Here is an 18,504-nt window from a genome sequence, read left to right on the forward strand (position 1 = left end):
CCACCAGGCGTGATTTCAACAGCAAAAGATGCTCAACTGGTGATTGAATTCTCGACCACAGTAATGACTATTAATTAAGAAATTATCAAAAATCTTACATACTAATGCTTTTAGTTAACTAGTAGGCCTACTGTAGTTTTGATTTAATATACATAATATGTTAAAATCTTTGCAAGACTTGAAGTCGGATGTGATTCCTCACCGCTGGAGCCCTTTCCACCTAGATTGCCTGTGTGTACATACTTTGATAGATAATTTTTTCCAGGTTTTAATTTGGAAAAAGGGGGCCTGTACAAACGTGGACCATTGAACATCAGCAATAAGCATGCACTGGTGGTCGGACGATTCAACCCACGGACGATTCAACCCCGGACGATTCAACCCAGGACGATTCAACCCACGGACGATTCAACCCACGGACGATTCAACCCGCGGACGATTCAACCCGTGGACGATTCAACCCCGGACGATTCAACCCATGTACAAAAACGTCTACGCAGTTCGTTATCAGGCACGGATGCCGCTTTTACCACTATACCAATACACATCTTGTGTTGTAACTAGTAGGCCTGCTTAGCGAAAAATAAATAAAGCCTACACGTTGATTAAAATTCAAACCTTAGAAACAACTGTTTGATGATTGGAATAAAGATTGCACGCAAAAAAAGTCAATATGGTCAATTTTTTTTAACCTGCTCAGAATGCTATCACAAAACAAATTTCAGACTTGTGCGACGTGTAGTATTATAGTATAGAAGTTATTAGGCAAATATAAAGTCAAAATGTTACCTTAGGACTTAGGTCAAGATACGGTCAATTGTTTCTTTTAGGTCAAAATGTACTAAACTTGTAATTTTGTAATATTATTCTTCCGTTTTTCTCTTTTCTTGTACCGCAAACAATTCCAGTGCCCCAAATTAGAGGCCTACTTAGAACCAAAGCCACCAAGAGAGGGAAGGCCTTTCAGCGCGTCTGGTGACGTCACGATGTGAAGGCATTGCATTTGAAACTGCAAGTTGTCAATCAATCTTGGTGATAACCTAAGCCAATAGTACGTGAAAGGTCCGCGGGTTGAATCGTCCTGGGTTGAATCGTCCGCGGGTTGAATCGTCCGCAGGTTGAATGGTCGGCGGGTTGAATCGTCCGCGGGTTGAACCGTCCGTGGGTTGAATCGTCCTGGGTTGAATGGTCCTGGGTTGAATCGTCCGTGGGTTGAATGGTCCGGGGTTGAATCGACCTGGAACCGCATGCACTATTTCTGCCTTGTGCAAAGACATTACCATTACAATGCGTATTACCTAGCAAGGCCACAAAGTTGCAAAGTTGTTACCGTTAATTATCGTGATTGTCTATTATACAAATAAAAAACACGATTATACAACACCTATTTACAATTTATTTGCGCTATGGTACTGGTACTATTAAGCACATTACACAATACAATTGAAATACAAAACATTCAACAACAAAACAAACGTAACACCATCTTATAAAATGTAGAGAGCAAATGTTAGGTCTTTGAAACTCGGTAACAGTAGTGATTTGCACCAACTTTCCAGGAAACAAAGTCTACCCTTCTAGCGCACTTTTATATACCATTTCTATCTTTTTCCTCAATGTTCTGCTAGAAAAGTTCCAACCTACTACTAAGTTGCATCTTCCTGTCAAGTATTGTCATTAATTAAAGCTTCTACATGTTCTATAACCCATGAAATGTTTGGCCGAGTGGCAGGTTCCACATCCATTAAACGACGAACAAGATTACGATACGTTGCGGGATATCTAAACATAAGTTATGCACGAATATACGGCATTACATACTGCTTTCTAAAAACTGTATATATTTTAATATGATTCATTTTCTACAGATAACAACTTACAAATCTGTTTGAGGAAAAGGAAGATTCCTGTTTTGCACGGCAAGTGCCACAGAATCTTTTTTTAACCAAACTTGGTCAAATGGTCCTTCCAAATACATTAAGCTAAAGAGAATGCATCCCAACGACTAAAAACATGTTTGGCATACATGTAACATTGTAATTGATAGTACCAGAACACACAAGAAATAATAGAAATAGCAAGTTTGCAACCTACCCATATGTCAACTTTTTCATCTATGATACAATGTAATGGAACTTGAAAAAGCTCAGGGGCACGAAAAGGCATTGTACATCGCTCAGCAGCAAGATCCTGAAATTTGAAGTGACACACAAGCAAAGCTTTATATATCACAATTGTGAAAGCTTAGAACACACTGATATGCGATTATAAGCCTATTCCAAAAACTTACAAAAATATAATAGAATAGTGCCTGCCTGTAAGGCTTGAGCTTCTTTAGCATTTCTAATGGTAACCCGTGCCGGTGCCACTGAACCAAGATCCATCAAAACCGGGACATCTTCATTTGTTATCAGCACATTGCCAGGTTTAATATCCCTAAATGTGTAAACTTCACTATCTCATGTGTCTGATTGAGTTTAATGGTGTTCTTTTTTTCTTTCTGTTTAATGATCTCACTTCAGTTTATCTAAAATTAAAAAATCAGCAAAAATCGGACACAACCTGTGAGCAAGAGCTTCTGGTTGATGGTTATGGAAAGCTTCAACACCTTTGCAACTTCCAAGAAACAAGCTAAGAACTCTGTCCTTTGGTATTTTTTCATTCTTAGTAGCTAAACGTTGATATTCATCATAGAGAGTTCCGCGCTATTTCATAGCAAAAATACGTTATATCAATCGACAACAACAATAACAATTTCAAGCAAAACTGTGTCTCCGGATTTTGAGAAAAAACAGAAAAAATTATCAAGAATTAAACTGACTGGTGATAGACAAACCTTGTAATATGGAAGAACCAACCAAACTTCTGTCAACCTGCCCTTGTTTTTGATACAGTGGTCAACAAGAGGAATAATGTTTTCATGATGAAACATGCGACAGTACTCAACCTCCTAAATGGCGCATCAGTAAGTTAAGTCACAAGCTATTTCATGTAAACCCAGAAAATTTTATGTGTTACAAAAACCACATTTATGCACAAGTAGGAATTTTAAAGTATTACATTACCTCTAATGCTTCATTCTCCGCTTTCTTGTCATGGCATATGATACGTTTGAGAGCAAAAAATGTCCCAGATTTTGCATCTTCAATTAAATCAACATAACTAAATCCCCTTCAACAACAAGAAAAAAAATTGTGAAAAGTCAGTTGTGTGAAAAATGGTTGTAATCAATGTTCCCTCTAAGCTGCGCGCGTGCGCAAATGCGCACTGCTGACACGGTCACCGCGCACAGAAAATCTGTGCTGCGCACAAGAAAAAAATCCAACCTGAATTGAAAACAAAATAAACGCATAATAATGGCCACAGTGCGCACGTGGCTCGTCTGATGTTGCTCACAGTGGTCCAAGGCACTGCTCAGGGAGTTAGTGTGTTTGCTCAGACTCATAAAAAATTAGAGGGAACATTGGTTGTAATGTATTTTTTGTTATGGAGCAAAACTTACCCTTCACCAATGTTGTCCTGATGCAAATATCGTTTCTGATTTATTGTCACCAATCCTCTTCCACAAACACAAGCATTTACTGTTGACAACGCACCACCCATTTTAGCCGCAATTACATTTCCAAACTAAACTACATGCAATAAAACTGGCTTGATGTTGTTGTCCCTACAAAATACAAATGATCAAGGTGAGGAAGAAAGATGTGTATTCTGTTTTACTGCAATTAATATACCATCTATGGTGCATTGATTTATCAGTATAGTGTTTCAAAAGTATATTAACATGACAACAATGATACTTTATAGCAATACAGCTCGACAGGCCAGATACATGCATAATAAAACAAGCATGACACATTTAACAAAGAATGCTGAGGTTTCACAATAGAAATTCAGCAAACTTTAGCGACATAAATGTGTAACACGTTACTTTTGAATGCATAGCGTTACTTTATATTAAAAAACAGTATTTTAAATATCCGAAAACATGCATAGCAAATTAAAATTTTTTTTTTGTCGCAATAGCAGCTTGATAGAAATATAATGAATAAAATCATCACAAATTTTCATCACTATCAACAGTGAAAACCTTCAGTAATTCTAAAGCATTTGTAGCTGCATCAGTATGTGCCTCTTTGCGTGTTTTGGCCAAACCATGGACAATGTTAGGTGGTTGCGTGGTTAGTTCAACAAGGCATTGGTAGTCACCTTCGGACGTCATGCAACCAATATCCTTGAAAACGACTTCAAAATTGTTTTGACTAGCAAGATCATGCAACGTCTGGCAACTTGACAAATTTGAATCACAGTTGATTTCAGAGATTTTTAATTTTTCTCCAATAGAATTGGAAAGCTCATTAAAAGCTAGTTTATTCTTTGCTTCGCGACTTTGATTTGTAACACTTTCTTTGGCTTCTGGAGGTAAATTAATGATCTTCCTATACATGTTTGAAGCAGCCAAACGTTTTGCATGCTTTTTTGCTGACCCAGATCCATATTCTTTAAAACTTTCCACAGTGCAGCAAATGATGAATTCTTTTTTATGGGCAGGTCCAGTCTCGTGAGCAAGAGTGTATTCTGGCAGACGCCAGCCACGAGCAACCACCAACTCTTGAAGGGAACCAACAGGATTTGCATCGTCTGGCTCGTTTGAAGCTGATTTACCGATGTCCAAGTATTCTGGCTTTTCTTCAAAGGGTAATGCATCCTCCGAAACAAGACCAGCGGTTAACGTTTTCAAAACTGCTTCAGCCGCAGCATGTTTTGCTTGTTTCTTGCTTCCTCCTTGCCCAGTTGCTTTCACATCTCCAACCATACATCTGTAAACAAACTGTGGTTGATGGGCTCTTCCTTCTAATGCAGTTAAGTCATACTGTGGAGTTTTTCCAAGTTTCTGGCAATATTCTTGGAGTGTTGAAATAGGTGTTTTAAATTTTTGATTCGTTTGGCTTTGGGATATGACTGTCTCGCCACTTTCAAAGTTAATAGAACCCATTATAACTTAAATAAAATATTTAATAAACCTCAACATCTGAGAGAATTCAGCACATATCACATTATTGTATTGGAATTATTGTATAAATATGCATAATTGTATATATGCTCATATAAAAAGCTATTTTGAATGTTATTAACCAAGTAATACAATTTTGCTAATTGTGTGCATGCACTATGAAGTGAAGATGTGGCACAAACAAACACAAAACTTGTCAACCAAAGCTGTAGCCAGGGTTAAATTTTTCCTGAGGCAAAACTGTTAATTAGGCTAATCCTCAATTAGGCATGTTGTTGAAGGCAATTTAGCTTTTATAACTGTTTGTTGCAGGAAAAAATAAATGAAAAGAACGGAAACAAGTGCTTCATTTGCCTCAATGTATGGCTACGGTCTTGCCAATGCGCGATTTGCTTTGTTAGAAATAGACCATCTAAAACTTTTTCTCTAAATGCCGACCGCATTAAAACAGCGACTGTTATGATAGCGACTTAACTAGGCTTTCCATTTTTCCAAATTTTTTTGTTGTTTATCATTGCTTTTTGAAATAGGCTTGAACATTTGCTTAATTGCCTATTGTGATGGGACAATACAAAAGCTTATTGAAATTTATCACCCGCAGGGAAGGCCTATTGTGATACACTAGATTGCGGATTATACGAGAAGACAGCTGGATACAGTGATTTTAAGTAAAAATATCCGCATAGTTTGATGTTATTTTGAATGAATAGCGCAGTTGTGCACCAAGACTATTAAGTAAAACTAAGCAAAGAAACATTTAAGTGCAGTTTCGGAACCCTTAGTTTGCTTAAACTTCAGGGGTTGGCACAATGCGTTTCAGGGATCAACGGAAACTCATCATCCTTCCATCTTTCGATTCATCGAAGCTTTAAGACGGGAGGAAGCCCTTCAACGGGCAAACCGAACCCAGCTACTACAAGGCAGAGACCTGACTCAGCGAATGAAAAGATACGTGACAATGAACACACGAATCACTGTTGTACAGCAAAATCGAGGCCAGTATGATCTGCGGCAGTTCCTTCGAGCCTTTGCTCGCAATTTAGAAATAAACGTGTCTTGATTTTTATTGCATTTTTATTTTATTTTATTGCTTTTTAAATCATGTGACTTCATGTGACTATGGATAGTCCAAATAAAATGTTGTTTTAAAGTCCCGTTTGGTTTCAATCTTTCACTACGCAGTATTTGCCTGTTTCTGCGTGCATACGTGTGTAGAGAGGTGTGGGGGATGGAAGTGCGTGTGCGCGTAAGCCTTGGATTTAATAAAAGAAGTGAGGTCGCTGTTGTGGCAGTCGCTGTTTTAAATGAATCGCTGTCGTGTAGTCGCTCTATTGACAGTCGCTGTTTTAAATGAATCGCTGTCGTGTGGTCGCTCTATTGATAGTCGCTGTTCTGACAGTCGCTATTTGGAACCCGAGCCTTGATATACAGTAGTGTAAACTGCTACCTAAACTGCTTCATTAAATAACGCCAAACACTCAGTTCATTAATTGAACTGGTATTGTTTCATAGAAGCGCTTGCTATGTACTTCACTGGTGATAATTAATAATTTAATAATAATATCATCACAATCAAGGCGTAACCTTTAAGACTCAAGTGCATGATTTATTATAGACATCAAATAGTTATTATCATTCGTACACAAACTCTACACTTGACTCCAGAAGGACAAGCAAGTAAGCAACCTGCTGTGTTTGACCAGTGCAAAATTCGCAGTTGTTACAGTACAATACACCTGCGTTTTATTTAAATGAGGAGCTTTAGCCACAGCCTGAGATCAGTCGAACATCAATGAAGTGCAAGTCAATATGTGATTATTATGGAGTGTTACTGCCTTTTTACGGCTAACGTCACAGTATTGTTGTTGCAAGCACAATCATGCCGGCTTTGCAGCTTCTGTCATTCCTCAGTCGAGCGATATGAACAGTGAAGTCTACCAGTGATTTTTGCAATGTAAATATGTAATGTATGATTTGTAATCTTTTAGTTTTAAAGCAGTTTGTCGGGTATTAACTAGCCTATTTTTCATTGTGTCAACCGCATAAAAAAGTAATCACACGATCGATTAACAGTATGCACTCATCAATTTTTTTCTGAAAGTTTTTTATAACAGGATACTGCATTACGCACATCTTAACGATCGTGACAAGGCAGCCTTTCATTTTCTGAAAACTCGAGTTTTACGTCTAATAACATATTTGACACCGCATTATCCGAGGTAGCTTACGGTAAATAGCTATTAACTTATACTGTAGAAGTGTATATATGGGTATGTCAGTATATTTCAATTTACAAAATAATCGCGCCTACTGTTTACGTTAGTGGGTTCTACGAATTTTTGTAATGTCTGAAATAGATAAGGTTTGCCGAAGGGATAAAGTAACACATGGTCCTGAAACAGTTGTAAAAAGCGTTTCGGGCAGCAAGCAACTGCTAATGGTACTTTCTCCATATTTTCCGTTGTCTCTTTCAACAATTATAGCCAATAATGGCATAAATCTGGACCGAGCTTGTTTATATACTGTATGGGTGACGATATATCAAATTTATGCATTTTACCTCATACGCATTTGTTGCACGTTTTATGAATCAACAAAGGAAGCAGTTTCACGAAAAAGTCCCATACAAAAGCAAAGTTGTGGCTTAGGAATCAGTTATATACGTCAGAATGGTTGACTATAGGCCTATATACGTCGACTTCCGGACAGTGAGCAAAGAAAAGGTGAAAGGTTTATAATTATTAGGATGGTAGGTAAAATAATTTTATTGTGAAATGTTGACAAGTTAAACTGTTTGCTTTAAAATGGATTTGTTAAAAGGAAATGTTCGCACTTTAGGAAAGGTGTATATTGATTTTTTCAATAGCCTACTTTGTAGCTTTTTTCTGGACATTTCTAGCCTTTCGTTATACGTGAATGATTGAGCCTATAGCCTAACCTCGCCAAATTAAGTTGCTTAAGTAATTGTTAAGTTGTAATTTGCTTAAGTTGTTTTATTGTTGTATCAGATTAATCTTAGTTTTAGGCAATTTTTCCGTGTGTTTATTCGTAGTTAAAAGTAGAAATTGTTCGTTTCGGTACTGATCTAGCTCAGTATGTCAACTTTAACTGCGTCGAACGGTGCCTTATATGTGTCCACATTCACGCCTATTTCCCGAAGTGTCAAAGAAATTCTTCTGAACAAAAGCGAAATTTGTCATAATGAAGACCATTGGGAAAAGCTGTTGATCCTACCCATACCCATAATTTCTCTTTTGATGAACTTGGTTTTGTTTATGGCTGGCCACATATACCGTAGAAAATTGCGTCGACATAACTACCTTTATGGCTGCGTTTCAAGCACGCTTTTGAGCAACATTCTTTACTTGGTCTTCCATATCTGGATACTTTTAGACAACTACTTCAGAAATTCTAAAATTTATGCACGTCATTCAGGGGTGAGTGTTACGATGTTGTTAGTTTGGATTAGGTGTATTTTGTAGCTTTTTATATTTATTTCTCATATTTTGTAGATATTCCAAGTATTTGGTTGTTAGCTTCCCGAATTAGAAAACTAATTTGGTTAATTAATTGCAATCAACATTTAACGACGCTGTTCAGCATTTGGCCATCAGCAGATGCATCACGATCTATTTTAATTGTAAAATATAATTGAAAGCGCAGCTATGCACTTTCTAACATGATCTTACTCGAAGCAGGTACCGCATAAACAAGCTCTTACGCAATGCATCTTACTTCATTCACAAAATACTGTAATGATATTTTTAGTAGGATTGAATTATGCAGCTCATTTACAGAGTGCTTCTTCAAGAACAAATAAAAGTTGTATCATACACGAAATAGCATGTGAGGTTCCAAGAAACATGCAGCCTTAGTTCAGAATTTCTGATAGAAGGGCCACTTAATTTCATAACATGATTGATGAAGCACCGATGACTTGAGAAAGCGGAGACGGATGAAACAAAAACATTTAATCATTTCTTCACTATTGGAGATTGAAATAAATAGTGACATCATGTATTGCATCCTTATTCTGGCCATAAAATCTATAACCCTTTCATGTCGTGAGCACGTTTCCGGCATTTAAAATTAGGACGCTTGTAACAAAACAGCCTGTTCATCAACACACGAAAACCCTTTCATCATGCCTACAATGCTGTAAAGGAGAATTGTGAATTGTGCTAAGATTCCCGGTTGTTATCCGGTCTACACAACTTGAAGTCCTAAACTAAGCGACCTCGGATATGAGTCATCAGCATTGACTAGGGAACTGAAAGATATCCAACGAGTTTCATAAAGCGGTCTGCCTTTAAATAGACAATTTCATTTTGAAGTCGTTTACCGTCAACCAAATGCACATACAGGCTAAAATTCTCGGCCAAGTCAGTTTTTGTTTAAAGTGGTTAAAACTGTTAATTTGGCTTTCCAAAATCAGGTTGATCTTATTTGTTAAGTTTGTTTAAGACGATTTCCGAAAATGTTTTCATTGTATATAACGCTATACCGTCTTGCCTTAGAATCTCATGAGGGTTGGAAATTTTTTTGTCTTTTTAAATGGATTTCAATTACTAATTTCATCAATATCAAATGAAGCCTCTTGAGACATCTACGTTGATGTGTCGTTATTGATGTAATATCATATTATATTTCAAGGGATTTTGCAAGTAAATGCTATAAAAATCTCATTATATCACACTCGTTATCAACAACGATTCTTACTGTTTCTTAAAGTACACTTGCTATGGGCTTGTGGCTAAAAATATAGGTTAAAGTAAAAATGATTGATTGCTGAACCTGTGCCAAACTAATGTATAGCATTCTTCCGTCATTGTGATTAAAAGTTTTTTGCTTTTGTTTAACTTAAAAGATTTGCAATGTAGAGGATGATATGTTATATATTCCTCACAACATCAATTTCAACGTTTTAGCCAATCTGGATTGTCTGTCAAGCTGCGGTTGTGTCATTACAATTCGTCATGTTTGGCAACATAGTTGCCTTGCTCATCATAACTCTGGACAGCACATATTTTGTTGGGAGAAGCGTTAACAAAAAAGCAACGGATTTTGCCCGTGACCATCTCGGAAACAATTATGCCGAAAAGGAAAAGACTTGGTAAGTTTTTTCAGAGACACGTTTCTATAACCGTCACTTTGTGCACTCAATTCTATTTTACTTTTTAAATACTTTCTTATATATATTTTTATCTAGGTACCGGAGCGTTAAACGTAGACGTGCTGCGTTTTTGGTTGCAGGAGCCTGGATTATCCCGCTTTGTACAACTACGGCCGCTGCTGTTTCTTGGAACTGCGTAGAAAATTGTGTCAACTGTGAGGGAAGGGAAATAAGTGACCCTTGCCCCCATAACCCGCACTGCTCAAGACTTTGGGCCCCTTTGCACAACGACTTTCTTGGGGTGAACGTGGCCCTTTGGTTCGTTGACGTAAGTTGAACTGAAATGCTGTGCTGCAAGTATATGTACTTATTTTTATGGGAAATTTTACCTCGATGATTAATTACGTTTTCTTAAATTGGTTCACTGTAATAATAATAATATAATACTACAGAATTAAAAGTTTCTTGCATAGTGTTTGTAAACTAATCATTCATGATTAAACGTTTCTTCAGTTAGTGTATGTCTAATTTTTTATTAATGGTTTAACATTTATTATGATCCAGCTCTAGGATGAAAAGATAGTAAAGAAAAAGAAAATGTTTATATCACACCAAACTAATTTATTGGTGCCATTATCTGACTTGTCATTTTATCAGAAAACAGAATGTTGAAGTCAGAAAATGAAAGAAAATCCTTAAATTTTCGCTCAACAAATTTTTCTATAGTCTCTATAATCTAGTGGGTTTTTAGGGCAGTTATGGACAGCATTAGTTTATCTTGTAAAAAGGTTTTTTATTATACGTGTTAAACGTTACATTGCAAATCGACGCAGTGTTACGTCAAATCCTCCCGCCGTTTCGTCATATCCGCTACACTGAATACCCTTTCTATTTTCAGGTACTCGTGCTCATTTATATTATAATTTCTGGCATACACTCATTCAGACAGGTCATGGTGCCAAATTCCAGCCACAACAATCTATCGCAACCAAACACGATTCCGCTGAGCAATGTCAAACCAACACCCAGGTTGATCGTACTTACAATATCTATGTTACTGTAGTTATTAATTAGCCTTATCCGCTTGAGATTCGTATGTTACAAACACCGGAAATTCAAGCTTGCAATTATAACTATATTTGGGCCTAAGACAAAATTCGTCACATTAATAACACAGGTCAACAAAATTTCACTTTTTTTTAAATAAGAACGCAAGTATATTATTAGAGAAGTATTTTTTGCTCTGATTCCGAATCTGCCTTTAGTTTTTCTTTAGCTCATCACATTTTCAAGATATCGTCGAATCCGTGTTTTCAGAAAAAAGCATTAAAAACAATACACAGCTATGATACATGGCACTTAAAAATGTTTAGCATATGACTTTCTTTTGTACACTTGACTATATAACATCTAGCAGTAGTCCCCCATCACTCTCTCATTCCAAAAACCTTGGTCACGAGCTTCCATAGCTTGAATGTCCTGGTGAAATCATTCACCTTGCTCGTCACTAACTGCACCAAGGTTTTCTGGAAAGAAGTTCAAGTGGGAGTGCAGAAAATGCATTATGAGGGACATGCGGCAACCCATTTTTCTGTGAGCCTCAAGCAAATCATCAATACCTGCCTGAAAAGAAGGCGATTTCGCATTTCCTAAAAAGTTAGCACACAACCACTTGAATGCCTGCCAAGCACAAAGTTCCAACGTCGACAATGATTTTTCAAAATGTGGATCCTTTAGCACTTCTCTAATTTGAGGACCAACGAAGATTTCTTCTTTTAGTTTTGCTTGGCTTACGATAGGAAACTTTTTGCAGAGAAATGCGAACCCATTAGAATTGCGCTTTCCCATTGCTTTAACAAAATTCTTCATCAAACCTAGCTTGATATGAAGAGGTGGCGAGAGAATTTTCTACTAGAGGAACGTTTTCGATGTTAGCCACTCCAGTTAAGTACGATTCTCTTACAGGTCAGTCTTTTCTGATATAATGCTCTTTGGTAGCACGGCTGTTCCACAAACACGGGAAACAGCAATGTTTCGTGAATCCTCCCTGCATTCCCATCCAGATGCCAACGACTTTGAGATCTCCGCAAATACTCCATTTGTAAGCATTGTACTGAAAAGCTTCCAGAAGAACTTCGATGCTTTCATAACATTCTTTCAGATGAACAGAATGTGCTATAGGAATAGAAGATTTTATATTTCCATTTTGCAACAACACAGCTTTCAAACTTCTCTTAATAGAAGAGTCAATAAAAATCGCCACTCATCAACAATGTGTGCTTCACCTAATTTTTGAAACAATTCATTAATGTTGTGGCTGTAGCAAAGAAGTCCGTCTACTGTGAATGCTGCGGCCAGGTCCAAGTCTCGCTTTCTGTAATGACTTATTACTACATCTTTCTCAAGCAAGTTGTTTTCTTTTAATCTTGATGCAAGCAGTTCTGACTTTGCTTTGGCAAGAGACAAATCTCTTATAAGGTCGTTTAAACGTTTTTGGGAAAACAGAATTGGTTTTGAACTTTCTACTGTTTCGTATTCGGACTCAGTAGAATTACTCGGATCTGTGGAACTCCCTTCAGCAGCACTATCTTCAACCTCATCAGGAACAGATTCAAGATCTCCATGAGGAGGAAGCGGAACAGGAAGTGAAGCATCATGTGGTACAAGTATCCTCGCTAAATCTAAGTTGGGATATGCAGTTTTACTTTTAGTTTTTGAAGAAAACCCTTTTACATTGATAAGGCAAAAATAGCAGTCCTCAATGTGGTCTTTTGGTTCTCGCCATATCGTGAAAATAGCAAACGGCATCGATGACGTTCGTTCGTGTAGCCAATTGTGTAAACCAGTTGAACAAGCTGTACATATTTGATGTGGTGCCCACTTTTTGTCTTGGTCTCCTAATGGGCAGCCAAAGTACAACTTGTATATCTTTTTGATATCTAAAGTGATACTCCACGTAGAGATTTCTTGCGAGCAGATTTTACGTTTGCTTAACTTAGCCATGCAGCTTGCTCGATTGCCCAAAACCTAAACGTTATGTGAAATACTTTTGCAAAAATTTTTGTGTGGACGTATGAAGGAGTATATAAATAAGTAGATGTGTAAAAGTGTGCGCTCTAAATGAGACAAATTATTGTCACAGCTGTTATGATATCATTAGCTCTATTCTTATTAGAGTCGGCCTACTACATTACTTCTAAAACAAAATATAAGCTATAAAATATTTAAATAAAACCTTAAATTTTTGCAGACCGGAATTAAATTCCGATGAGACTGAAACCAAAAAATCTTCTCCTTCGAAAGTGGCAGAGAATAAGAGTGATGTTCCACTTCAAGGCGCTTCAACCTTAAATCGCGAAAACAACATTTCTAGTAATTCGCGACACCCACTGGCCCGTCGTTATGCTTCAATTCGATACCATCCCAGAATCATTTTCATGATCATCATTTCGACAGCGGTCGTAATCGGTACCTTACCAATGATCCTTACCACAATATTTGACATCACCAAGCAAAATTTGCATTTTGAGGCGGCCAGGATCTCTTCCACGCTCTTTACATATGCTTACACAATAGCCAGCGCGATCATCCTTCCCAAATACTTGCCAAATCTTTACTCTGCGGTAAACTTGATGTTCAGAAATTGTTCCTGCTCAAGAATAGCTTCCCACAAACGCCTCAGCACAATGCGTAGTGTTGCCTCACAGAAATAACTGAAACCGCAAGCATGCTTGCGATATTTTAAGCTTTGTACCGCTGGTTTCCCGTTGAATCAGAATAATAAACTGCAAAATAAGGAGCGTAAGTCCCGATCTACACTGATTTCTCGGTAACTGGTTTGTCTTCTTTAACGTAGGCGTACAGTATATCTTCGGGTTGGGAACGAGCGAGTTTGCAAGTTAATGAAACGTAAATATGGCTTGCAGAAATATGTCTGCAAATCCAGCATTATACCGTGTATCAGTAAGTAGGGCGAGTTTCGTTTCCTCATACGAGATACAACCAACGCATGTCAACATGTAACCGTAAATGCCATATTTTCGAATGAGCTCCGATTTCACGGGGCCAGTGTCGCAACTTGTAAAGTTTGAACTCAATGTTAAATCGCACATGCCGCGTGAACGAAGAATTGTTAAGAATCTCGTATGTACAAATTGTTCGAGTAAGGCCACCGTTTGGCTGGAATTTTTCCCATTAGCTTACTATTTTATAGAGTATACGACTTCCATACTTTTCAGATTTCGTCGCTTTTCCGTTTTATGTGTTTTATTTGCGTTAAATTGAAATTCCATTTTGTGGAAAAATTTGTATGGGCATATCTATTACTGTTCTTTTCGAGGATAGTCTGCCTATTAAGCTTAAGTGAATCGTGTTTTATCTTGCTACTTGGGATACGATGAATGAGTCTTCGCAATACGTAGCCAATCAGTCATTTACTCAGTAAAAACTGTAAACATGTCAATTTGTCTGCTCATTTCTATTTTTGTAGCGGCTTCCCTTGCCCTTTTCAGACAGGCGAAGATATCACGTGCAGTTTTTGCTCAATAACTGCGTTGCCTGCGAGATTTGCGGAAGCTTATGTGCAATCTAAAGGCTTTTGTTATTGTTCCTGGCTTAGGATTGATGACACCACAGACGCCTTTTATTAACCAACAATGCAAAGATTGTGAAGTCAGCAATTTGCTGAATCTACTGTAATAGGTGCTGCTTACTGTTAGTTTCATTTCAACACAATGAGTTTCATCAGCAAGAACAAGCGTAAAAACAAAGCAGAAAGATTGTTAAGTCGCCAAGACAGCGAAGATGTCCCAAGGTTTTTAGAACAAGGTAAAAGTACTGTCGGTTATGGTACTTTTCGTAACCCTGATGAAGACCAACATGTGAACCCCAGGGCTAAGACTTTATGGGAGCAAACGGAAACGAAACAGGTTGTCCGATTATTAGGACTGACCACACCCGATAATTTGGGGGAAGAAGATACAAAAAATCTGCTTAAAGAGAAAAAGGCAAGTTAATTATTTCATAGCGATCAAATTTTATATAACTTAGAATTTAGAGAAAGCTTGATTTAGACTTCTGTTGTAGGTGTGGCCATTTTATTATCCTGACCCAGCAAATGAGAAGGACATTGATTGCTTTCCTGTTGATCTGTGGAGTCAGTATTCCAGTGAAAAAGTAACAACTGAAGATAAGCCAACGTCATCTACGAAAAAATCTTTTTTCAGACGATTTAAATTCACACGGCAGCAGCCAAAATCTTAAATTACGGTTCCTTTTATATAAGCATACGTTATTGTAATGACTCCCAATGTCCCCATCTTCATTCCTAAATCAGGCGCTCTTCGTATAGTAAATTACAGTATTGAGAGTTTATTCCTAACTTAACCTTTTCACTTTAATTGTTTTCGGGTGGCGTCACGTAAATGAATAAAAGGAAGGTGGTCTCAAAATGTCAGTGTATTAAAAAGATTATACGGCGTAGGTTCGCCTATAGCCTCATCTTAGTTAGGGCCCCAATTTCGATTGCTTTCGGTTGTCGTTAAAATACACTGTCTACTATAACTATAGAACTGAGTTTCTATTGTATTTTCTGACCTCAAATCTAAAAAGTTTTCGGTTTTTGCCATTTTATTCCGTTTATACCGTGTTCTAACAACCGAATGAATTAAGGATTTCAATTTGCAACCTTTCTCTAATCTATAATAATAAAGGTCACAACTTATCCGTGTCAAGGAAAAACGTTAAAGATCGAAATGTTTGTTGGATAAACTAAACATTTTGGGCCACAGAAGTCATGCTGTTATCTTTGTCAAATAACAGAAGAAAGTTGTTATCTTTTAAATTTAAGGCATGTTTATTAGAAAATGTATATGGATTTGAAAAGGAGCGCCTGTACTGTACTCTGTACACTGTATTCCTTTTTTCATCACTCTTTGTCCATTTAGTGCGCGTGTATTTCATACGGCCAGACATCTGACAGTGCTTGCTGATCATGCAAACTTGTCACGCAATGACGTAAGACGGAGCAGAAATGCAAATTCTTTGTGTCACAAACAGAGGTAGCTTGGTGAGCCTTCCAAATCATGATAAGGATTTAAATGCTTACACGTTAAACTTTGTTATAATCGGTCAGCATTAAATTTTAGTTCATGACAATTTTTAAGGCTTCAATGATGGAAATCCTATACTGATCGAATCTTAGTTTTGTTGTGATTGTATTTAGGACAACGTATTTCGGTTTGTTAAATTACATGATAGTTTGAACATTTTAACTTTTTCCTATATAAGACAAGCATAACATTATCTGATAAATGATATGATATCGAATGACTGTAGTAATTAGACGTGCGAATTGATACAAAACTTTCAAAAAATGTGAGAACTGATTATGAATACACGAGCCTACCTTTGAATGGTTGGCCTCACATTTCCAAACGCATTACGTCATATTACCATACTAAAACTCTATGGTTGAAAAAGTTTAAAAGTAACTAATGATTGCTTCCTATAAATGCAACGTTTGGAAATAGGCTACTGTATTGTTTACAAGAGGCCAATCCATATCTCCTCACTTCTTTTCTTTCCGCCGTGTTTGTTTTGTCATGCATTTTCGTAAATTTGTAATAAATTAATCAAGTGAAAAGCGACTGGCAAAAGAACGTCGCAAGCAGAATAGACTACTGTTACACTGTACTATCCTAAGGTTTAGACTTGAGCAAAAGCCGACAAATAAATTGGTTGCGAGAAAAAATTAAAACTTATTTAGTGTGATTTCATTCAAATTTGTAATCCGCAACTACAATACAATTAAGACTTAAGGCTCGAATTCAGAAAGGCGAAGGTCATAATGACAACTCTCAAAATAGCTGCTTCAAACCAGTGAGTAATTGTTTTGACACGGTTGCTGTTTCAAAGTCGCTAATTTTACGACTTTTGAGTTTATGACTTTCTTATGGTAGTCACCAATATCACCATTCTGCCGTACACGCATTACAGTTGTTTCTAGGATCTTTTATAATGGTGTAACTTTGTAGTAAAACCCCTGTGTGCATCACATTAATCCCTAGATCCTATTATTTTGTCACTTTACATTATTTTCATCAGTTTAAGTTCAGATTCATGGCCTTCACTTAGCTAAGCAAAATGAAGCGTTTTGCAGATATGACATAATAACAGGTAAGAGAAGGGAGAATCCCCTGATGCATTAGCAATTTCATTGGTAGCCGACATAACGAATATATAAATAACGGACAAGTCCTCGACAAAAACGAAATAATTAAAATTCTCTAATATTGTTTAATTTTCGATCTTGAGTGTTTGTAAAACGGTTCGCTTGCAAGAATCCAAGATTATTTGCTTAATTTGTCACATACTCGCGCCAAAAAGTAATTGCGGGGCTTGGTACAGATTAAGAGGCAAGAGTTTGAAATATAAAGATAACATGGTAAGTTACTATAGGCGTACTAAGGGTTACCTTTTTCTCAATTTTTTCAGGTTTTGACACTACGCCATAGATATGATATAAACACGCGTTTATATCATATCTATGCACTACACCGATTTGAATAGACATTTTTGTGAAACCGAATAAGAATTAGCATTGAATACTAATAACAAGTTTTTAGTATTGTATTTTATTAGTTATTAGTATCTTGTTATTAGTGTTTTATGAAACTAGTGTCGTGCGCATTATTAAGTAATCAATCATTGTGAGTCAGCAAAAAATATGGTGTGTAATTAGTTTAGACAACCTGACAAAGGTAAGTTTATGTTTACAAAATTATTAATTATCACTTATGAGAAATACTGAAAACTTCACTGAGCAATTTTTTAATTTTGGTAAATTATGGTACAGTAGCTGTAATTTGAAATAGTTTTTCATCTATTATGATGTCAGATGCAATGTCATTTATGAGTCCAACTCACAATGCTTAATTGTGTTGGTAACTTGGGCGCACGACACCGAAGCCACAGCTTAATATGTTTAATTTTTCTGAACTCAAACTAATGTTATAGAAAACGTTTTCTACACATTTATAGAAATTTTATAGAAAAATGTAACCTATACGTGTATACCGTATTTTCTTGAATAGAAACCGCCCTTGTATAGAAGCCGCCCTCGAATAGAAACCGCACGATTTGATTAAAAATAAACAATATAAGCCGCCCTTGTATAGAAGCCGCCCTTGCATAGAAGCCGCAGAAGACAATGATGAAATCGCTTCTTTACTGATAAAAGAAAACAAAGAAAACATATCTAACGACATGCAATAAAAACAACTCCAGCATTGTACATATGTTTTATTTCAACTACGGTATTGTATCAATGGTCATTTTCATCATCATCAATACTACTGATATCGTTCAAGTCATTATT

General features: G+C 36.8%; 4 protein-coding genes across 4 annotated transcripts; 1 reads left to right on the forward strand and 3 right to left on the reverse strand.

The window, feature by feature from the left end:
* Positions 1–1,373: 1,373 nt before the first annotated feature.
* LOC143465668 (serine/threonine-protein kinase 16-like) lies at positions 1,374–3,724 on the reverse strand. The gene is made up of 8 exons (XM_076964075.1): positions 3,503–3,724; positions 3,066–3,171; positions 2,837–2,950; positions 2,563–2,705; positions 2,316–2,436; positions 2,095–2,190; positions 1,881–2,005; positions 1,374–1,782 (listed from the first exon to the last, which is right to left on the reverse strand). Exons 1-8 carry the CDS (start codon positions 3,601–3,603, stop codon positions 1,665–1,667), a joined length of 924 nt encoding a protein of 307 aa, XP_076820190.1. The 5' UTR covers positions 3,604–3,724; the 3' UTR covers positions 1,374–1,664.
* On the reverse strand, positions 3,668–6,438 carry LOC143465667 (RISC-loading complex subunit tarbp2-like). The gene has a single exon (XM_076964074.1). The coding sequence runs from the start codon at positions 4,994–4,996 to the stop codon at positions 4,058–4,060; it is 939 nt and encodes a 312-aa protein (XP_076820189.1). The 5' UTR covers positions 4,997–6,438; the 3' UTR covers positions 3,668–4,057.
* Positions 6,439–7,941: 1,503 nt separating this feature from the next.
* On the forward strand, positions 7,942–16,770 carry LOC143465140 (uncharacterized). Its single transcript, XM_076963311.1, has 6 exons — positions 7,942–8,451; positions 9,943–10,127; positions 10,224–10,455; positions 11,026–11,156; positions 13,378–15,133; positions 15,213–16,770. Exons 1-5 carry the CDS (start codon positions 8,110–8,112, stop codon positions 13,838–13,840), a joined length of 1,353 nt encoding a protein of 450 aa, XP_076819426.1. The 5' UTR covers positions 7,942–8,109; the 3' UTR covers positions 13,841–15,133; positions 15,213–16,770.
* Positions 11,306–13,498, reverse strand: LOC143465141 (uncharacterized). The gene is made up of 2 exons (XM_076963313.1): positions 13,363–13,498; positions 11,306–13,154 (listed from the first exon to the last, which is right to left on the reverse strand). Exon 2 carries the CDS (start codon positions 13,128–13,130, stop codon positions 12,351–12,353), a length of 780 nt encoding a protein of 259 aa, XP_076819428.1. The 5' UTR covers positions 13,131–13,154; positions 13,363–13,498; the 3' UTR covers positions 11,306–12,350.
* Positions 16,771–18,504: the final 1,734 nt, after the last annotated feature.

The sequence above is a fragment of the Clavelina lepadiformis genome, chromosome 7, assembly GCF_947623445.1.
Source record: "Clavelina lepadiformis chromosome 7, kaClaLepa1.1, whole genome shotgun sequence".
Taxonomy (NCBI): domain Eukaryota; kingdom Metazoa; phylum Chordata; class Ascidiacea; order Aplousobranchia; family Clavelinidae; genus Clavelina; species Clavelina lepadiformis.